The sequence below is a fragment of the Drosophila ananassae genome, chromosome 2L, assembly GCF_017639315.1.
Source record: "Drosophila ananassae strain 14024-0371.13 chromosome 2L, ASM1763931v2, whole genome shotgun sequence".
NCBI classification, from domain to species: Eukaryota; Metazoa; Arthropoda; class Insecta; order Diptera; family Drosophilidae; genus Drosophila; species Drosophila ananassae.
Genome location: NC_057927.1, coordinates 25,918,923 through 25,941,751, shown reverse-complemented (window position 1 = coordinate 25,941,751; position 22,829 = coordinate 25,918,923). Strand labels below are relative to the sequence as shown.

At 39.1% G+C, this 22,829-nt stretch overlaps 2 protein-coding genes across 7 annotated transcripts; both read right to left on the bottom strand.

Moving 5' to 3' along the window:
* Positions 1 to 743: 743 nt before the first annotated feature.
* Positions 744 to 21,154, bottom strand: LOC6505574 (SH3 domain-containing kinase-binding protein 1). Of its 6 annotated transcripts, XM_014905223.3 has the most exons (9): positions 20,854 to 21,154; positions 20,199 to 20,477; positions 10,103 to 10,346; positions 9,927 to 10,038; positions 9,141 to 9,684; positions 7,712 to 7,891; positions 2,951 to 3,568; positions 1,802 to 2,888; positions 744 to 1,080 (listed from the first exon to the last, which is right to left on the bottom strand). In XM_014905223.3, the coding sequence occupies exons 2-9, from the start codon at positions 20,209 to 20,211 to the stop codon at positions 1,038 to 1,040; spliced, it is 2,841 nt and encodes a 946-aa protein (XP_014760709.2). In that variant the 5' UTR covers positions 20,212 to 20,477; positions 20,854 to 21,154; the 3' UTR covers positions 744 to 1,037. The 6 variants fall into 6 exon arrangements, with proteins under 6 accessions (XP_014760709.2, XP_032305422.1, XP_032305424.1 ...); XM_032449531.2 differs by having other exon boundaries at positions 20,199 to 21,154; XM_032449533.2 differs by lacking the exon at positions 7,712 to 7,891 and having other exon boundaries at positions 20,199 to 21,152.
* Positions 21,155 to 21,673: 519 nt separating this feature from the next.
* LOC6505573 (protein dj-1beta) lies at positions 21,674 to 22,553 on the bottom strand. The gene is made up of 3 exons (XM_001964637.4): positions 22,392 to 22,553; positions 22,005 to 22,327; positions 21,674 to 21,943 (listed from the first exon to the last, which is right to left on the bottom strand). The coding sequence occupies exons 1-3, from the start codon at positions 22,524 to 22,526 to the stop codon at positions 21,787 to 21,789; spliced, it is 615 nt and encodes a 204-aa protein (XP_001964673.2). The 5' UTR covers positions 22,527 to 22,553; the 3' UTR covers positions 21,674 to 21,786.
* Between the last annotated feature and the right edge of the window lie 276 nt (positions 22,554 to 22,829).

The following is a 22,829-nucleotide window of genomic DNA, read 5'->3' as shown; positions in this document are numbered from 1 at the left end:
AAAATACTTTTTTTACCTATTTTTATTTAGCTATGGTTCTACCAAACAAAAATACACATACAAATATTAATTTTATTAAAATTGTTTAATTTTTAATTAAATATTTTCAGTGTAAAATAGACAGGCGGCAGGCAACTTGATTTGCTTAGTTTGGCTTTAAGCCGCAGAACAAACAGCAAACACAGCTGCACGAGGCGGCCAACAAACAAATCCGCCAACAAACCTCTCGGCCCCCAAGTCTGTAAACTCCAAGCTCGTGCAGATCCCCACTTTTTGATTGCTTGTTTTACCAAATTTACGGATCAAAGTCAAGCTTTGAGTCTCGGCTTGACCAAAACAATACGTTTTGCCGGCTTTAAATAAGTTTCTAAATTTGTATGAAGCTTTTTCATTTAAGGATTTTTTATCATATTTTTAATAATTCAAATTTTTTATTAATTATTAATTTCATGTATTTTTCATGTTTTAAATAAATTTCTTTTATCAAATAAACCCACTTTGGCGCAATAAAGCTTGGTTTTTTTTTTAAAATAATTTTTACAAAATTTGTTACATGGACTTATCCAAGACAACAACCAAAATGTGACTTGGCTAAAAGAGTGATGGTGTTTTAGCTTTTTATAGCTATTTTACCAAAACCGAAACTTCCACAAAAACTTTAAAAGTATATAAAAAAGTTATTTGAATTAAAACCCCAAAACATATAATTTAAAAAAAAAACCACCTTAACACCTTTTTTTTACTAATTGATAAATGTTTATTTTATATTCCATACTTCATTTACAATTATATTTACAATTTAAACGTTAAAAAATGCGATATCTTCCGGAATAAACCACAACATATTGGCTAACAATCGGGAAATGCGGGTTCTAGCTACGCAGATTGATTCGATTAGACTACAAATAGCTGGGTTCTGTAGAGGCTTATCACAAAATAAAAAGGAATACTCTGTACAGGCAGACCTAAGTAAACGATCTCTAGCTGATTACAATTTAGTTAGATCTTCTGATCTGGCAGCGATCTCGTCAGATCAATTAAAACATCCAATTGTCGAATTTCCCGCGACGCGGTTGCTTTCTGTTACAAAGAAGAGATTATATGAAATGGTTAGTTTATTAGCCAAGGTTAGATATGTGAATTCTCTATCGCTATCATCTAAATCAGTCATCGAAAAAAAAAAACGAAAACAAGGCAACAGAAACATATCGAAGTTGGGAAATAAAAAAGAAAATACATTCAGAAAACATGGAAATATTTATTTGCATTATTTATTGATATTGCTTAAGTATTAGGCTTTCAACTCCATCGCACTTTTGTATATTTCTCTCTCTCACGTTTAGTATATAGTTTATAGTACACTTTACTCATAACTTTAATACATCTTTAAAAAATAATCATAAATCGTATAAACAAAACAAATCGCAATCGAAATCAGATCAGTTAAAAGAAATCACACATTGTCTCATTTTCACCGTCCTTCGAGTGTACGAATGTATAAAAAATACTTATTGAAAAATTATCAGATATACAGGGATTGGAATACAAGGTATTATAAGCGAAAAACGATACTGTTTTAGCATGCAAAAACGGCTGTTCGCTAAATGTTCATTCTGGATAAGTACAGAACACAGAGTACAGATATTTGGGATTGTCTTGGGTACGGTCTACGTTCTACGTTCTAGGCCTGGGAATGTCGAGTTCAGCACGCTAAAAATCAAAGACTGAAGCTAGCTAAAAGGCTATATATGTATATGTGTATTATGGAGCTAGTTCTCAGGCTCAAACTTGCGTCACGCACTGCGCGTATTTGTCCAGCTCGCTCCTTAAAATCTTAACCCGCTCCGCCTCCGATTTCAAGGCATTAACCAGCTCTTCGATGGTGCGCTGTTGGTTTTGAACCAGACTCTCCAACTTCTCGATCCTTGTCTCCAGCTGATTGACTTTGTTGGCGGGTGGCTCTTGGTGATTGGTCATCAGGCTGGGCTTCTCTTCCTGGGACTGCGAACTGCTGGCATTGGAGCTCTTGACCAAGGGCGAAACACTTCGTTGATTCCGTATCGCAAGACTGTTTGGACGTGCGGCTTTCGTCTCCTCGTCGCTACTGGCAGCCGCCTTGGCAGCAGATAGACTGCGGGACATGATGGCATCGTTGGCAGTGACGGTGACCGCACTGGTGCTGCTGGTACTGCTGGTGGTCACAGAACTGCTGCTGGTGTTCTCCGCGTACATGGAGGATGTCACCGCTGAGGATTGCACTTTCGATGTAGTACTGCTGCTGCTGGAGCTAATGCTACTGCTAATTGCTTGATCGGCGGTAAAGAGCTTGGAGGTCCTCTCGGCCACTGTTGCTCCACGTGGCTCCACGCTGGGCGAGGTCTTTTTGCGGGTCACCTGCGATGCCTTCAACTCCTCCATCCAGGGCGCCTTCTTCTTCTCCCATTCGCGTGGCTTTGGCTTGGCCAGCTGCGGTTCCTCGCCCGTCGAATTGTCATCCGAAGAAGCCGCCGGCTTGCCACCATCTTCGCTCATCTCACTGGCACTACCGGCTCCTCCGGCTGTTCCACTTCCGTTCACATACACAGAATTATTGTTACTCTCTCCCAGCACATTTATGGCCGCCGAGGGTGGTCGGCGTTTCGGGGCCTTGACTCTTCCCTGTCGCATATCGGTTAGAATCGAGGCGCGTTCAACGCGATCGAAGTCCGTATCTTCCACGGCGATGGTGGCTGCCCTTCGCATCACCAGATTTCCTGGTGCCCCAGCATCCGGCAGCTGATTGGCACCTGTGACCAGTTTGCTGGCCGTTAAGCCATCTGCCAAGTCGTGGGAAACGGCGCTGGTTAACTTTCCATCCGGATTCTTTTTCTTGCCGCCCAAAATATTGCCTGTTTAAGAATATTTCCAAAAATTATCGAATGCCATTCATAGTTATTGGGAAAGTACTCACCTGCACCGACCATAGGAACTCCACCCGTTGGAGTCTTCTTGAGCGGCACGCTCGGTTTCTTGCTCAGCACCGGCGGTGGTGGGGACTTGACCTTTTCATCCATGTTCTCCAAACTTTTGCTAACCGCGGAGGCCGCCAGTCCAGTGCCCACTGTGGTGGTCAAAGTGGCGCTACTCGTGCTGCTCCTCTGCTGGCTGATGGCCGCTCCCGGTGGTTTGGTCAGGTCAAGGTTCTTATTCTCCAGTGATTTCCGTGTGGCAGCCACATTTCCCGTGGACAGACCCGTTTCGCTCAGAATATCGTTGAGGGAGTCGCGAGAACCGAAACTCTCCTTGCGTCCCGCCGACGAGGAGGCGGTGGTGGTGGTGCTGCTGGTGGTGCTATTATTGCTACTGCCCGTCTTCTTGATATAAACCTTCGATGTGGTCGAGGCGGCAGTGCCTCCGACCTGCTCCTTCTGCTGGGTGGTCACCGTGGTGGTGCTGGAGTTGCTCGAGTTCGTTGTGGTCATGTGGTGGCTGCTGCTGCTGCTGGTGGTGCTGTTGATGTTGCCGATCTTCCGCTGCGACTGACTCTGCGCTTGGGTGGTGGTGGTGGTTGGCTCGTTGATCGGAGCGACTGAAATTGGTAAGCAAAGTGGGGGATTAGTTGCGGTGGACAGTGCTGGCAGGTGCCAATTGACATGCAAACATTCAGCTTGTTTATTGAGTACAGTGGGCACTGGCTAAAGGCTATTTTTTTAAAGAAAGAGGTCATAGCAAAGCAAATGCCATAATATCTATGATTTTTTAAAGATTTTTGTATGAGATTTTCATTCTCCCTTAGCCAATATCATTTCAATAATCCGCCTCCAAGATGACTAACCATCCCGAACAGAACAGCTGAGCATAACAACAACTCGAAACTGGTTTGCGACGACAACTTGTTGCCAAATGTCAATAAAACTAATGTGGAAACGCCGAGGGAAAGACTCGCTCGTACTAAAAACAAAAGTCAAACGCAAAACCAAACCGAAATCAAACTCAAGCACTAAGGTTGGAGCTGAATCTGGCACTGGCACTGAGGCGTAGGAGCAGATCAAAGCTAGCTAACAAGCCCAGCAACTGATGGGCATAAATAAATGGCAACAAATGGCGCTGACGACAAAAGCAAATCAAACCGAAACAAACCAAGCCAAACCAAAGCAAAGCAAAGAAGTGAAGCCAACGAAAACTATTGAGTAACAATTGAAAATGTGTAAAGGTCAGGCTGAAAGAAATGGCAATTGCCAACAGGAAACAGAAATCAATATTAAGGCCAACGAAGTGGAAATACTCTTCTAAAAAAATGACTTAAATACACAATGGTGTGTTGTAATAAAAGCTAAGTGGGTGGACATGTGCTAGAAAATAAAAACAAAATTTAATTCTTCTAAATTTAATATAGAGTGTTAACTATTTCCCTCTAAAATAAATTATTTTCTTTAACTGCTTGGAGAGAGAAAATAAAAATTATTGAAGATCCACCCCGGCAATCATTTCTAATTATAGTCCGACTTGTTCTGCTGATGTCATCTCTAGGTCAGTCTCTCGATGCTGATTAGTTAATTTTTTTGTCAAATCAAAGCCCGAAGTATGTCTTAATTTGGACACACCTCATCAATCTCATGATTCCCACGGACCACCGTGCCCAAAAAAAGAGTAGATGGTATTGTGGAGCAACAAGCCAAAGAATTGGCTTTGTCATGGTTGAGTTTCTGGGATTAGGCTGGGCGAAAAGAAAAGCGCTCTGCCCAGCAGACTTTCACTTAATGACAAAAAAAAATGAGTGCTTAAAAAATAGCAAGCCAAATGTGGTTCGCAATAAAAATAAAAAAATAAAACAAAAAAAAGAGCAGCGCGAATTTGATATTATTAAGCATTGAGTAATTGAGCGTTGTGGGCATTTGGTGATTGTCATTATTACGATGATGGCTGTGCATTTTGTTTTTATATTTGGATTGGTTGCCATCGGCTGTCACACACACACACACACACACACACACACAGTGCACAGCTCACACAAACGCATTAGCACGCACACTAAACGAAAGACTTAAGCAACGAACTCGAATCGCCACCACGGACTTAATGATGACTTTGAATCCGAAACATTTACGCTGAGCACGCAGCAAATTATAATCATTAATTTACACCTGGCTGCCACATAATCCATAATTAAGAGAGTGCGCCAAAAGCGTTTCTATCTCTCTTCGCCTGTAATTGGGCTTTAAGATTCCAATTCTTCCACTGCCATGTGGCAGAAAAACAAAAAGCGGACTTACAACTGCAACTGCAGACTCTGAAAGCCAAAAAAAGAGACAAAGAAAGCAGCAAGAACGGTAACTGTAGCACACGCACTAAAAAACAGTGTGGGCAAAAAATAAAAAAATGAGAAGGAAGAAGTGAAAAAATTACTTGATTTGCTGGCGAGCCGACAAAAATATTTCAATAACGTAAATGGTCAAGAAATCAAAGCGTACTGAGGCAAAAAGGTAAACAAAAACGCTGCCAAAGGTAGAAAACAAAAATGTTGAGACTCTGGGCCGAGCTCTCTTTAGGCCATTACTTCAGGCGATCTCTCTCTCTCTGGCAACTTTGTTTATAAACTAAAAACAAAGGGGGCCGGCTTGGCTTTCAGGCCAAAGAGAGCCCAAGGAGGTGGATGGATTTCTGACAAGCGAAGCGCGCACCTTCTGATAAATGCCGCTAATGAAGATGATCATGATCACCTGGCCTTTAAGAGATCTTGGCTAAGAGAGAGATACCTGATCGAAGAGTGCTGGGCGCGTTAAATAAAAACAAAAAACCAGTTACAACCACTGTTGTTTATTTTAATGATGTTGCTTCGCTCAAGTGTCGAAGGTGCGCTGGCTGGCTGGCTGGTGTGGAGAAAAAAAAACAAAAAACAAAAACTGCGACGTTGACAAAAGCAAAAGGTAAAGCAAAAATTAAATGCCAAGCATAAATTTTCAAAATAAACCAGAAAAAAAAGCAAACAAAACACCAGCAACTAGCGCTGAAATTCCACTGCCAACCGCAAAGTATGCTGCGAAAATAATTTGTATTAATTAACTATAATATTTCAACTTTTCCCAAACAGCAAATTGCGAGGCGTTCGAGCAATGCCGGGAAAATGCTTTTTTCTCAAACAAACAAACCAACAAACAAACAAACAAACCGACAAACAAACGAACTAACGAGAAAAACAAACAAGTTTCGCAAACTGTCCATGCAAATGACACAACTAACTTGGCACCCCAAACAAACAACATGCACTGCAAATTGAAAGAAAACCGATCGTAAACAAAGCGCTTTTGATTTTGGCCTCCAGTTTCCTTCTCCTGGCCTGCCCTGCCCTGCCCACTCTCCTTGGTGCCCGCCTCCGGCAATGTCGGTTCCAAAGAAAGCCAAATAAATATAACGAAGCAACCAAAGATGAGAATTGCCTAAGAAAGTATAGTGGTCTAACAGAACTTGAATACTCTTACTCTCTTACTTACATAACTTTGAAATTTAATAAAAAAAAAATTATATTTTAGTTTTTAAACATTTTTAACAACAAATAAGGTATTTGTTATAATACTTTGTTTATGTTTTTTAAAGTTTTTAAGGGTTTGCTGGAGTTTCTTTAACAAAGGTCTAGAAAAATGACTATTTTCAATATTTTGTATAAAAAATTCAAACCAAAAAAATATTTTTTAGCTTTAACTCTGTTTTGTAAGCTTTAAAGATTGTACAATTGGACAATTTGTGGGAAAATGAAAAATAAATAAAATCTCTGCCAATGTGACAATATTTCCAGCGAGGCCACAGAAAAAATAAGCATTATGTCCTAGTATCTCCTAGTATTTTAATCGAAATTAAATATAAAGAAGTTTTATTTATTATTAGTTAAGTTATTTAGTTAAGACCGTAAAAGGATAAAGGAAAATATAAACAAATGTAAGTTGGATTTTTTGTATAGATGTTTACAAATTAATTTACTATTCGCGAAATATTTTATTTAAATCCTATTTTATTCCAACTAAAATATAAAAAAATCATTCGATCAGATTCTCGTTTAATGTATCTCGAAGATGTTTGAAATTTCATCCAGAATGCTTATATAGCTCTTGTGTTGGTTTTAACTCTAAAAGTATTATTAAAATCAATATAAAACTTTTGGAATATATTCTAAAGAACTTGTGGAAATAAAAAAATATTTTCTGTGCCTTGAATTGCCCTAATGAAGTAGTCTTAAAATAGATACTAGAATGGAAGAAACTATATTTCTTATAGAGCTTATTGCCCACCCAATAAAAAAAACGTAACCAATACAAAAATATTCTAAATAATCCTTATCATAGCTAACCGTGTCTTATATAGAGTATGGAAGCTAAGCAAAATATAAATCATAGAAATTATGAGCATAGAAAAACGCGGGTACGTGGGGCTCCGGGCAGGGCGGGGCAGTGGCAGTGGCAGTGGCCAGCAATTTTCCATTTCATATCAAAAACGCCTCAAGGAGGCACCGAGCCAAAAGAGAGAAAGGAAAATGAAAAGTGGCCAAAATGAAAAACAAGAAAACTCAAGAGCCCCCCCAGAGAAGAGGTGCGGTTGTTAGGCAGTCTGGGGGATGGGGATAAGTGGCGGGTAGAGAGGAGGGGCTGATGCTGCCACTGCTGTGGTTGTGGCAACTGCAACTGCAACTGCTGCTGCTGCTGCTGCTTAGGCTGCCTACTGGAAAAACTCGTTTACATACAAATCGTGGTGATAAAGCTGGCCATACGCGCGCCCAAGAACTCGAATGAGCCGCCGCGCTGCGTTCGACTCCGCGTTGGAATACGGACTCCGGCTCCGTCTACAGCCCCGGATCCAATTCCGGATGCGATCCCGGTCCGAGTGCGGGCCCGGGCTCGAGGACGAGGCGGAGGAGGAGCCACTGAGCTCCCGCAATCGATTTTAGTGTTATTTTTTTTTTAAGTATTTTGTGTAGTTTGTAGTTTGTTTCATTATTAAACACGAAGAATCGTTGTGAGTTGTGGAGGAAATAGAGGTGTTCGAGTGGCAGAGAAGGAGAGTAGAGGAAGAGAAGAGTGTTGAGGAGAATTACATAGAAAAAAAGTTAGTGTGCGTTGGAAAGAGTTCACTTGGAAAGAAAGTACAAAAAAATATGTCCAAAAAAACAGTCTTCAAACGGAAGGCAAGTCATAAAAAACGAGAAGTCGAGAAGAGGAACTTTAAGATGTGGTTCAACCAAAAGATAAGATTGTCGAAATGATTCAATTGAAGCCGAGTGCCGGGTGCCGGGTGAGGTGCGTGATGTGCGTGTAATGGATGTGATGTATCTGGAGTGCCAGCGATTCGATTCGATTGGGGGAAAACAAGTCATTAACTATTTATCCACAGGCTGGGCCATCTATTGGTGTTAGAAATGGAAATCATCAATAAAATTTGATCAAATTTGACCACTAATAATACTATAACTATCTAAACTTCTAGTTCCTAAACCACTTACTTGTTTCTATGAGTTTCTAGTTTCTAAAACGGGGAATTCCCTAACTTACTCTCTAAAGTTTAGAGTCTTAGCCATAAAATCTACAGTCTATAGACTCTCTGAGCCACTGCCTTATCTTTATGACAATGTCTTTTCTTTGAAAATATCCATTAAAAATGAAATCTTTATTTGTAAACACTCAAATTACTCAAGCCCCCATAAAATGCTGGTAAAGGACTTGTTTAATCATATTGCACATGGGCCATAAAAGCCATCTGATTCATACTGGCAGCAAGTGGCAATTAAGCCATCAACAAATTTCGCCTAGACGATAAAACTAACTGCGATATTAAGGTGGATTTTCGTACATGTCTTCGCTTTTAATTAATTCAATTACCAAACAAACGTTTATTGACTTTGATCCCGGCCACGGCCTGATGGCTACGTCACGACATCAATTTCCAACTCTAACTAACGACATGACTTTACAGCCGATGCGTTTCGGAAAATTGCCTCCAATTAATGAGAGGGGTGATGAGGGGAGAGAGAGGATGGGTGGTTGCAGCGATAGGATGCATTAATGAGAGGTGGAGACAATGATGACAGCCACTTGACAGACCAAACTCAAAATGTGACATGAGAGAAAACGCTTTTGGCGCACCGGAAAATCCCGATAGAAATCGGAATAACTCACCTTCCGAGGGGGCCATCATTTTCACAAAGTTGTCCGGAAAGACACCCACTTTCCCCCGCAGCTCTCCCTTCCACCATCCCTTGTCCGGCAGCTCCGTGGTAATAACTGTAATGATATCGTCCACCTTCAGCTCCAGCTCATCGTCGTTCTGGGGGGCATAGGGGAACTCCACCCGGCAGTAATCCCGTTGCGGCTTCGGTGGCAACATTGGTGCTCCAGGAACTCCGGCTCCTACCGCCGCCGATGCTATGGCCGCTGATTCCGCAGGAGCAGGTGGGGCAGCTAGGGCCCTGCTCTTGGTCGCTTGCTTCGATGTGTTGCTGGTGGTGGTGGTGGCTGGTGCAGTTGCTCCGGTACTGGAACTGGTAATGCTGGCTGCCACGTTGGACGCCTTGGCCGAAAGGGAGGAGGTGGTAACCGTGGCGCCAATCGTTGGCGGCCGCTTGGAGGCCAGAATCGGCGACGGTTCGATATGTTGCACAAAATTGGATGGGAAGACGCCAACTTTGGTGCGCAGACGACCGCGCCACCAGCCTTCCTCGACCTAAATGAGAAGACAGTGTTGAAAGGCAGTCAGTACTGTGCTGGGAATACTACACAGAGAGAAAAGATAACTTATAACTATGATTTAGATTTCTAACAAACTTGCATTTCAAATAAAATCTTAAATCTCTTTCTTTTATTTCTGGCAGTGCATAACAAATTTCATTCTCTATTGGCCCAATAGGAGGGTTAAATGGGGGTAGTACCACCCTCCCATCCCCTGTGGCAACCCTGTGTACCCACCTCCCCTAGGAATTCAATGACATCACCCACGGCCAGCGTCAGCTCGTCGTCGTTCACTTGTGTGTAGCTGTAGATGACTTTGCAGCGGCGGTTCGATGTGGCGGCTTTGTCCCTGAAATCGAAAGAAGAATTATGATTTACATTCCGGCCTGGCCGATTGCGTCATTAAGACTAACCTCAACTGGACACCAGTTCCCTCGTCACTGTGATCTCCGCCGCTACCATTACCATTGCTACTGATGCCGGCGTCCAGGAGGCGGACAAAGTTATCCGGAAACATGCCCGTGGCTCCGGTGGCCTTCAGAGTGCCCTGCCACCAGCCGCCGGGCATCTGCTTGATCCGATGAATGATGGCACCTTTGTGGAGATCCAGCTCGTCCGACTCCTTGGCGGCGTATTCGTATTCGACTATTGCACAGACTGAAAAAGGAAATTTGAATTAAAAAGATAGTTATTAGTAAAGTATAAGTTGGGGGTTAAGGGTCAACTAGTCTAAGACATAACCAAGCCTTAAAAAGTAACAAATATTTGCAATTGTCTCGAATTACGTAACTTACAACCTACTACAACATTAGCCATCAGGTTACCCCCTTTCCCATCTCAACAAAAACGTGACATTCGACTTTTGATTTTTCCGTTTATGTCGCTGCGATGCCTCCAACAAAAAAAAATAAGTAAAAGTTACATGACACTCCGTATACGGAGCGGGAATAACAATTTCTGTTGTGGGCGACAATGACAAATCACAGTTCGTGGTCTGGGTCTCACATCTCACTCGTCCATCCATCAAAAGTCATCTATTATATAGAACAGATCGCAAAGAAACTAAATCTAAAACTTAGAGAAAGGGTTTCTCTCAAAATATTCAATTTGAAAACCCCAGAATTGTGTCATACAGGCACTGTGTTCAGCATCCAAAACTGATTCCAATTTGTCATGACGCACCACAGCGACAACAATGAGACCATGACTGACTGGCATTTTATTTAAAAACAAAAAAAAATGAGCAGAAGGCGACAGCTTGAGGCTACAAGTTATACTTTAAATAGCAGCTCTGGAGGTTGCTGCCCCCGCATTTTATTCAAGTGTTATATATTTTTTTGAATAATAATCTATCCGTAAAAGAAGCTGCCATAGTGGCCTCTGAGTATGGAACTGGACCGGACTGAAAATAAACACATTGGAAACACTTATTGGCTTAGGAAGGAGAACCCCCCAGAGACCAAAGAAACAAACAAACAAACGTAATAATAAATTCCTAGGCTACGTGATGTCGCTCCGACACTTAAATGGGTCAGTATTCTATTGCTATTGCTCCACTTCACGTCCCATCTGGGAGCTTAATCAGAAATATGTGATGAGTTGGCCGGCATTTAATGGCTGCAAGACTGATCACTTGAAGCGCCTCAAAATGCTTTCCATTTTTACGCTCGTTTCAAGACTCAAGTGCCTGCCTGCCAATCGAAGCCGAAGAGCGAAATAATAATTTCACTTTGAACGCATTTGCAGTCGCTGTTCCAGTTTGGTTTCCCAAAAGCCACCAGAGCCAGGGATCCATACCCGATGAAGTGGCAAAAGTGCTGCGGACAGGCGGACAAGAGGACAGGCGGACAAGCGGACAGGCGGACAAACTGTCAGTCTTAGTGGAAAAGCTTTTAAATCACAGCCAGAAAGAAGTCTCAATTTATGATTATTTTAGCCAACTCATATATCCCAATTTCTTAAAAATAACTATCTTTAGAAGCCATCTACTAAGTCCCTCGTGAGCCAAGCCTTCGTGTCACGTGGCCATCACCAGTGAGTGCCAATTTGTATCTAGGCCAAGCGGCTGCCGTCTGGCCTGGCTCGTATCTGGGTATCTCTCAGTGTTTAGCCTACGCGGGATGGCAAAAAGGCAAAAAGACAAAGCGGCAGCCAAATGAACCTTTAATGCTGTTTTTGTTTTCAAACTTTTTCAGTTTCCTGAGAGAATGAATATGAAAGAAATTGTTTAAAAGCGCGACGAAAGAGGGCCCAGAATGGGCGGTATGCGGCACTTAAAAAAAATAGAGTTTATTACCTCACTAACTCATTTATTTCTTATTTTGAAATAAGAAATAGAAATACCATTTTCTTGCAGTGTAAAAAAAAATGGTGAAAAGCGTTGGAAAGCGGGGAATCGTGTGAAAAATATCCAATGGAAGATGGAAAATGGAAGCCCATGCCCGAGTGGGAAAACCAAATGTGCAAATGTGTCAAAAGCGGAGAAAATGGCATGACAGCTCCGCCAAGAGACCAACCACTGGTAGTGGTTGGTGGGTGGGTGGATGGGTGGGTTTGTTGCCTTGTAATTATAATGGCTACATCGCTCGATCGGAGATCGGGTTTTTGTCGCTGTTGTGATGCCAGCTTCCCCCCAATGTCAAACAGCGCATCAAGTCGGCCATAAAGATATGCAAATCGGTTACTGGATGCCTCCAAATATGCCGCCAAAACAGGTAAAGGTGTAGGGGATCAAAGGGTATAGAGTATAGACGACTTAGGAATACCCTACCAGCTAGTTATCTAATTAAATTTTAAAAAATTGTTTGTTAAAAAATTATTGAAAATTATTACACAATTTTCCAGGTCACATCTTTAAGGTATAAATAGCCAAGACTCCCCGCCCTTCCCCCTCTCCTGCTCATCGGATACCTGCAACCGGTTCAGGTGAGCAGCAGCTGCACTTTCCGCCTCTGCCGGAGGCCAAGGGTGCGGTTCAAAAGCACCAAAGTTCCGTTTAAAACAAACACCTCTGTAGGTGCGAGTAGGCCGAGTGTGTTTGAGAAGACTTCCCCTCCCCCTACCATCCGAAAATAACACCAACAACCACACCACCACCAGCACCACCATCACCACCCTCTCCCCCTCGCAGCAAACAAGAACATGCTAATTGGTTTAACTATCAGCTCGGACTGCCTTTGGATTTCGGTTTTGCTTCGATTGTTTTCTGTTTTTTACACTTTTTTGGTGATTTAGTACACTGGGAAAAATATTGTTACTCAAATATGACTATTAATCGAGAATTAAAAGGAATAAAAATAGTTTAAACTGAAGAGATAGCTTATAATAGCTCAAATAATTATTTTTTAAGGGGTTACACCACTGTAGAATGTACAAAAAAAATAAATTTTTTTATAGTTTCCTAAGGTATGTATTTTTGGTTATTTTGAAACAAACTAATAATCATATTTGTTAAATTTTTTCAATCGTATAGACGCATTAGGTAAAGAGGTGCCTTTAAATATGTTTTCTATGTTTTCAAATAAAAATTGTTTAAAATTAAGATATTCCTTATATCACCTAAAATAAATGTTTTTAAGGGGGTTAAACCACTGTAAAATTGATAAGATATTGAATATCTTGTTGCAGTTCTCTTAAGTTTGCATCTTTGACTATTTTGAAACAAATTAATAATGATTTTCATAAAATATTTTGAGACTTCTGGGAGAATTTAGCTAATCTTTAGACTCTAAAGTATTTCATTTATAAATTTTCATTCTTATATTTAATTTTAATACTGAAATTTAGACATTTTCAAAAACAATAAAAAAAATGTTTTCCAAATTTTGACAAAAACAAACATTGCCAAGAAAAAAACACACTCTTTTTTAAAAAGTTGGTCTTATCACTAGGGAATTGCCTTTATTTTTTATAAAAGATTGAGTTTTTAATTTTAAATGCTCGGTAAACATATAAAAAACAATATTTTTTACATTCCCTACGTGTTCTATACTCTGTAATTTTTTTCCATATATACAAATATATATTTAATCTTTCTTTTTTAACAAGTTTAAAAAATTAATAAATATTATTATGGCCCTACGCTCCTTTTATTTAAAATAGTATCTCCAAAAAATATTTTTATTTTAGACTATTGCAGTGGTGTTAACCCTTAAGATCAACATTATTGTTTAAGGTATATATTTTTCTTGGTGTTTTCCGTGGGCGGGTGGGGGTGGATGAGGATGCCGTGAACCGTAAACGGTACATTGGCTTTGCGTGAGTTCGAGTTTTCCATTCAAGTATGCGACTTCCCAGAAGGGGTTATCCGCAGGCATACGATAATAAAATAAAGCGCTGCTTCGGTGGAGGTAATGGAGCTGACCTGTCGGGCAACCTGTAGTATGTAGTTTTTCTGCCACAAACTGGATCTCAGCGTGACCTGGTTAACAGTTTTATTTCATTTTTTTAACTAGGGCAAAAAAGCTTCACTAAAAGGTTAAAAAATATTGAAAGTAAGTACTAATGAAAATAATGTTTTTAAAAGCAATGACTGTGGAATAAAATCAGAAAAAAATTATATTAAATTTCTATAAGACTAATTCTTGGATCGGAATGACTTGACATAAAAAAGGACTCTTTTTAGAGGCCCTACGCCCCTTGGGCCACCCTCATTATAAATATTTTGTATGCAGTCCCAGAACCCACTCGCAATGTTCAAAGCCAAAGGCAATGTCCCTAAAAAAAGTTTCCAACACACATCCTTGAACCTCGAGTCCGCCCCAGCGACCTTGACTTGTGAGCTTCCCATTGCGAGCTTTTCAAGTTCAAGGTCGCCCCTTGCGTGTCACAAAACGGCACGAAGAGCAAACCTCTTAGACTTCCTTAAATAAAAGTAAACTGAGTAAAAGTAATGGAAATAATTATTTTTAAAATAATTTTTGGCATCAGAATATGAATCAGAAAGAGAGAGAGAGAGGGCAGTGGGCATATCCGAGTGATAAGACATCCGAGTGGGAGGGGAGGTCCCTTATCGGCTGCCAGTTGGGGAAACTTCAAACCGATAAGCAAACAATGACATTAACATTCAAGTTCGATTTAGTCGGGGCCAGAAGGTGACGTCAGTGCCACGCGTGACTATTCTCAGTACACTGAGAAAAAGTTGGATTTAAAAAAAAATAGTAATAGTTCTTAGGGATAAGAATTTTAAGAACTCTAACGGAAAAAACTAATACGAAGAAATTTTATATATTTAGATACAAAATCCATATCTTTTAGCCTTTTTCTTGCAGTGCACAATTGCAATTTAAAATCTCTTCACCCTTGACCATCACTTTCAGGCACTGCCAAGTCCATTTTCATTTCCATTTCCACTTCCATTGAAGGCAGGGCAGTCCAGTCTTCAATTGAAAACTCACGACCTCAACACCCACCACCCCACCTTGATTTATTTCTTTAAGCATTCGGTGCTTAATTCCGCAGAGTTTACGATGGAAAGTGTTTAGGATGAGAGGTGCATTCAAAGTGCATTAGCCAAATGAAATGGTTTTCAAGAGGCAGGCTGTACACTTCTATAACTTTTCTCTTTAAATCTTACACATGAAACACGATCCATTGTTCGGTTTATGGATTTCCAATCAAGCAATGCCTCTGATTGTTCATGATTCCAATTTAGGCCAAGAGACCGAGACCTCAGCCATGTCCAAAGCAAACAAAATAAAAGCCAATCTAAAGAATTCTCCGAATTATATTGCACATAGGAGCAGAGCCGCGAGAGGCCTTGGGGTTCATGCCCAGTCTTATCAGTTCATTGATATGGCAGGCCCTCCTCTCTATAAGACTCCAGAGCCTAGACCCGCATGTTTCTAGCAGAAAACAGAAAGATAGCATTCAAGAAGACATTCCCAGCGAAGAGCAAACACCCCACAAACTTGACATAATTTTGGGATTATTTGGTTTCTAAATTGTAGAATTTCCAGGGCCGGAGAAGAACTCACATTCTCCCTTCTTCTATTGCTTCCCTTCCCCTGTGATAAGTCCGCCCGTCTGAGAAGAACGCTGATAAGATAAGGAGCTGGGGCGAAAAAACAAACTAAAATACAAAATCGCCATATACATTATTCTGAAATCGAATAAACCGCGCTACTGAGTCACCACCCATCCCTTCCACAACTGTTGAATGCACTCGACCAGAGAGAAAAAAAATTTAAAAAAAAAATTTTTTTTAAAAATTAAATGGCAAAAAAACAAAAATAAAACTGCGAAAAATAAATTTGCATTTCAATAAAGCGGTTCTGCTTGCTTCGCCAGCGACGAAAGCCACAAGCAAAATAATTGAAAACAAAATTTTATGTGTTTTGCAATTTTTCCTTTTTTTTAGACCTGACAGGGCGTATCCGTCATTTATTTCCTTCAGAATTTTATAGTATAGATAATTTTTTATTTCTTTTTTTATTCCGTTTAAATAGACATAATTCAGAATGCAATTTTTAATAAAACACAAAGAAAAAGATACAAAGTGAATTGAATTTTCCTCGGATATTTTTTCCCTCAGATAAGAATATGTATAATTCTATAAAAACAGATCATTTAAAGCTTATATTTATATAATTTATACATATATATAATATAAGGAAAATCCTTAGTTCAAGAAAAAGTCTTAAAACACAAATCTATATTTATCAACAGGTCAGTTCCGGGTTTCGCTTTCACAAAGTGATTTCTTCTTTCATTTCATTCATTTACTATTTTGTGTTTTTAGAATCTGTGAAATATTTTATTTATAGCTTCTTATGAATTATTCTATTCATTTAGTACCTAATAAATTGTATATTACTATTTTAAAATATATAAAAACATAACTTTAACTTAAATATTATATTTTGAAATAATGTCATATTTTTTTCAAAATATTACAAAACAATATATTTTTAAATATTTATTTGCAGGATAGCTCCGGTTTTCGCTTTCACAATGATATGTATGTATCTATGATATATATATATATCATTTAGAATATATCATTTAGAATGTATCATTTAGAATGTATCATTTAGAATATATCATTTATGCCTTCCTATATTTGGACAAATTCTGAATATAAGTTGGCCGGAATTGGACATCTGGTTTCTTTAACATATTATTTTTATTCTTTGAATATATTTCAATATTTGAGTCGAATTTCTCTCTTTCTCTTCTCTTTATTAACTCTCTTTGCAAAAAAAAACTATATAGTTTGAAACTGAAGTTTAGTGCCTTTTTGAATTTACCTTAAAAGTATTTTAAAATATATTACGATTAATTGTAAACCTTATTTTAAACTTTGGAATCTGTAAATAATATAATTATATCTTTTATAGCTTCCTATATAAGTATTTATAAAGTATATCCTCAGTTTAGGATAAAATAATAAAATATTAAAAACCAAACATTTGGTTCTAGAGGAAAGTTCCTGTTTTCGCTTTCACAAAGAGAATTCAATTTCCCTTAGCTCCTTTTTGTGGTTTAAGGATAATTGCGTTATAATTAATAGTTTCGTTTATAAAGGAAATTATAGAGAAGTTTATATAATTATTTTATTTGGAAATTTAATAAAAAAAAGAAACTTCAACCGAATTCAAGATAAAATCTTAAATTTTTCTCTGACATTCTTATTTTGTGGTTTTGGGAACTATAGGGTCTATGGGGTTTGGGGAATACATAAGATATAGATTTTTATACATATAAAGTATATCCAGAATTTAATACCTAGATAGTTTCATTTTATTTTGTATTTAAATATTATCTTAGATTTCCCTCAGATACTATTTATGTTTAAGGATCTGTTAGGAATTAATTCATATTTATTATAGTTTAGGAATTAATCTCCAAAAAAGTGACTCACTCCCGTCAGAGATAGAGAGCCCTCCCCTCCCCTCTTCAGCCCCCTATGGCCCTTAATTCGCGATTTTCGTGACGAATTCAGGGAATGGAAAGTGACTCACTCAACGGAGTGATCCATCAGGTCTCATAACTCCGGCCAACATCAAAATCAAAATAAAAATAAAAAGTAGGAACGGAAAGAGCCGCAAAGAGAGTTGTCTTAATGGCGATGGGCTGGAGAGGAGGGCGTGGCTGTCGCCGTTCTTCATTAACCCATTGGCAGTGGAGCCTCTAAGGCCCACGCAAAATCAAGAGCCATTTAAGCCATAATTCCGAGACGAAACATGGGCGTGGCAGGGCAATTTTCGAAATTGGAGGAGTGGAGGAGCGGAGGAGTGTTGGAAAATGGCAGAAAATCGCAGATAAGATAAAAGTGAATAGGATTTCTGATAAAATGTTTTCATTTGGCGATTCATTTGCTGGCCATTGTTGGCCATTGGTGGCCATTAGGTCTTGCGGTGGTCTGTGTTACATAAACACCTTTTGTTGTCCACTTTCGTGCGACTCAATCGCTCAAAAAAAAAGCGGAAGAAAGCAGCTCTGTTTGGGATGCAAATGTATCTTGAAATACACTCCAAAGAAAAGACTACTTTCTGCTAAAAAAAATTAATAATTATGAAACAGATAACAGTTTAGTTAAAAGTGAAACTAAAACTATTTAAAAATAAAGTTAAATTTTTGTTAATTATTTTTGTAGTATTTTTTGAAGAGTGTATCGAGAGGTGGCCTTTCCCATTGTCTGTCGCTGGAAATTGTTCATCAAAAGAAATCATCAGAGAACTGAAATCAGCTGCGGGTGCCGCGAGGGGAGGGGACTTTCAATCAGCCTCCATTATCAGCCGGCAACATCGGCAGGCAGACAAAGACCCAAGTTCCACAATCTTGGGACTTTACAAAGAAGCCATAACAAGGTTGGGAGGCGCACATTAAGATTTATTAATATTGTCCGCCGGAGGAGCAGTAGTTCCCGCCATCGATCCGGGATTATCTCTACACGGGACATTGAACAGTAGCAGGGTCGCCCATCAGGTCGAGAAAATAAGAGAAAATAATGGCAAGATTCTAGCTTTCTTTCTTTAAGATTTTTTGATAGAGATATAAAGTGAGTTGTATTAGTGAGTACTTGTATTATATACCCCTTCAGGGGTTATAGACATTCAGGATTTAAAAACAAATTGCATTTTCTTAATATATATCTATACACAGACAAAAGTTCAAATCGATCCGACGAATATTTTCGACTCAGTGTTGAAATTTATTAAAAAAAAAATAACATAAATGTGAAGGTTTCTCTCAAAAAGGGTGTTTTCAAAGTCGGTGAGTAAAGATTTCTCAAAAACGGATGAACCAATCGGTCTGGAATTTTTGCACAAGTTCTTAAACTATATTTTCCATAAATTATTGGAAGGATTTCTCCAACCTATGAAAATTTCTTAACTTCCGGAGTATCTGGAATTTTCTCAAAACTATGCATTTTGTAATTTTTTTCTCTAATTCCTTCGATGATTCTTTAATTATTCAATTACTTAGTTACTGAAATTTATTTCCATATTTCCATTTTTAATGATCCAGTTTTTTGAAATATTTTTTAAAACATTTTTGAAAAATGCCCTTTTTTTTCGGCCTCCTAACTGTATATAACCCCTTAAATACTTTAGAAATCTTATGAAATATCATTATTAAACAAATTAGTAAATATATGTATTATTAATAAATAAAAAAAATTAATGATTATAAAAATGACATTATTTTTACAGTCATTACAGTTAAAATAAAATTACAAATCTTGAAAAATATTTGTAATATTTAGTAACAAAATGATATCATTGCTTGTCTTTCATGACTATTAATTAATTAAATTAATAAATAATAAAGATAAAGCCCCAACCGCCCCTGAGTCATAAGAGTTCTATTCCCGCTCGGGAAAAAAAGAGAAAATTTTTACTAATTTGCATCCCAGAACATTTGTTTTTAAGCTTCTCATTGAAATGTTTTTGTTTTTTTGCCCAGTTTTATGAAAGGGGTTAACGGGCATGAGGTGGGAGGTGGGCGGTGGGCGGGGTAGGAGCTAGTGCCCGCGGGTCTCTTTCAGCTTTTCAGCCACTGGCCAAGTGTAAAATTTATGGCTACATGGAATCATCAAAAAGAACGCAAAAAATTCCCATTCAAAAGGCTTTTTCTTGGGGCCAGTCTCAGAACCGGTTTCCCTTTTGTTTTAAAAACTCTACTAATTTTTTTTATTTTTATTTTTTTTTTGTTGGCCAACTTTGTAAAATAAAAGAAATAAGAAATGAACCGTTAGTTAGGCCCCAGGGCTCAAGAGCAGATTTTGAAAAAAAAATAAATAAATAAATAAAGAAAATAACAGTAAGTGAGTGTCCTTGGGCCCGAAGGGACACACCCACCCCAAAAAAAAGGAGAAACAACAATAACAACAAGGCGAACAAAATGCGAATATGGCGAGCAAAGGAGAGACGGCGAAATAGGCGGGACCCACCCCGAAAATAAAAACTAGAAAAGCGCTAGACAAGAGAAACAAAAAAAAAAACTGCAGTCTGGAATAGAGATTTAAGAAATCTTAAAATTTTAAAATAAAAAAATTAAACTCACCGTTGTTATCCATGTTTTTTTTTCTTTTTTTTTTTAGTTTGAAGCGATTACCGAGTAAGCAGCGTTTTCAGCAGTTGCGGTTCAATGCACTGTTACTGCTATTGTTGTTGTTGTTATTATTATTGTTGTTGTTGTTGTTGTTGGCTCTTTTCAACTCCAGGTATCAGAAACGGCAACAACAAATACGAGTTTTCTCGAGTTATGAATCACGCGCGTTAACCGCGAAACGAAAATAAGAAACAGAAAAAAACCTCCAACACTGAAGACGGTAGGAAATACCTAGAATTTATATACACACTTTATTTTTCTTTTTTAACGTTAACGTGTTTTATTTCGTTTTATTTATTTTGACCCTGTTTACAGTGTGGGGGAGAGGGAGAGAGAGACAGAGAGCAGGAGCGAGAGAACCGCAGCGAGAGAGATGGCGTGCGAGAGAAGCGCATTTAATTAATTCGCGTCACGTAGAAAACGCCGAAACGCAACGAAAACCAAAAATTCTGTTTCTTCTGTTGCACCGCAGTCTCCTCTTCTTTCTTCTTTCGCCTTTCTGCACTTTTTCCTTGCTCCTCCTTGCAACGCCGCCTTCACGCACGCACTATCATTCGCATTTATCGCACTTCTTCCCCCGCACTTCGGCCGTATGCACTTTATTTACTTGCTGGGGCTATTGATTTTCGGCCTGCACTTTGCGGCAGTGGGACTTTCCGTCAAGAAACCGCGCCTTCGAGCCCGCAAATTTTTCCAACAAATCGAACTGCAATCCTTGCAGTGCCTTGGTGGCGAAAACGCTTTCGAACGTTGCGATAGTTTTAATTTGAGAAACTCTAATATTCCAACTCCACAGTTTGGAAATAATTCATTTAAATCCAAACATTTTACCGCTCACGTCCGACACACGTCCGCACTGTGGAGATTTTTTCTTCAGTTTGTTTTATTTGAGCCCACTGTAGGATTAGTGTGGCTGTTTGGGCTTAGTGTGCCCAGCACTGCGTTCAGCAGCTGTTTTCTTAGCCTCTGGGTTGCCATACTTTTGACAAATGGTGCCCAGTGTGATGCCAATAAGCGGCTTAATTAATAACTAAACTGGAATACAGATATAGCTATTAGGTCCTAGACTGAATAGTAACCTCCGGCTATTGAAAATCACAGGCTTTCAGTATTCGACAGCCAGCTAAATCCGGCTATGTTTGATGGTAAAATATCAAACTTGGCAGCACTGGTGTAACCTATGTACATCCATTCTTCCTGACCGGTTTCTATATTCCCAACCGATTCATGAAAGAAAAACAATTATTTTATAAATATAAATTGCTTAATTATTGGGACACAAATATTAATTTTTCAATTTATATTGAAACCGGTTCTCAAATTTTAACCATCTGGCAACTCTACACATGGCGGTTTAATTTTAAAATTTGAGAGTAAGAATATTTCCAATATACTTTAATTTCATTACCACTATATACATCCCTTTATTTTTTTTGCTGTTTATATTCTTTTTAATTAAGGTTTTTGATGACTTCAGTCAAAAACAAACTTAGGAAAAAATGACAATAAATTAATGAAAGTTGTTCCTCTAAGAACTATTTTAGTCGTAGGACAGAAGCAGCCCTTTGGCCACTTCCTGGGCCTTTTCTTTTCCCGCCAGTTCCTCGGATATTTTCAGGGCAAAGTTATAGGCGGTTCCGGGGCCGCGGCTGGTGATTAGGTTTCCATCCTGGACCACGTTCTTATCATCCACGTAGCTGGAATTCAAATTGCCATTTAAATAAAATGGAGGTTTAAAAAGAAATCTAAAACCCTAACCTGTACTTGTCCACCAACTGAGCTTTCATGGAGGGATACGAGGTAAGAGACTTTCCAGATGCGATTCCGTGCTTGGCCAGAACCGTAGGAGCGGCACAAATGGCGGCAATGAGTCCTCCACTGGCTTCCTGGTTCTTCAGCAGCTCTCCCACCGCAGAGGAATCGCCCATGGCGTTGGAACCGCCCAACCCTCCGGGCAAAACCACCACGTCGAACTTCTCTGATGCTACTTTGGACAGAGGCGTATCCGGAACAATTAAAATATCCCTCGAGCACTTCACAGGTTCCGTCGAATCACCGAGACCGGCAACGGTGACCTTGATCTAACATATACGGAATATAAATAGTTCTTAGAATACGTAGGGCAAGATTTTAAACAGATCTTACCCCAGCACGCCTCAGGACATCGGCGGCAATGATGAACTCCATTTCCTCGGCGCCAGGGGCCAAGATAATCAGAGCGCTTTTCGACATATTTACAAATTTGCAAAAACTTCGCGTCAAAGTGGAAAAACTTCCCATGTGCAGAGTGGCCAGATGCCTACCACAAAAGTACCTTTACACTAACGCTTTCCAACACTTAAATACCGAAACAGCCCGAATTAGGTTTTTGAAAAAACTTATCAAAAGTTTCAGAGAAAATAACATAGAAACGGAAGTAATTAAATGAGGAGTGGAAATTTTTGGCAGCGGCAAAAAAATCAATCAACAGTAAATCACAATTCTGGGAGACGCCAACGTTAACATAACGTAAAGAGATGAACTAGTTCATTAGTATTAGAGGGCATTGAAATAAGCACTAATTAACTTAAACTCTTAATAATA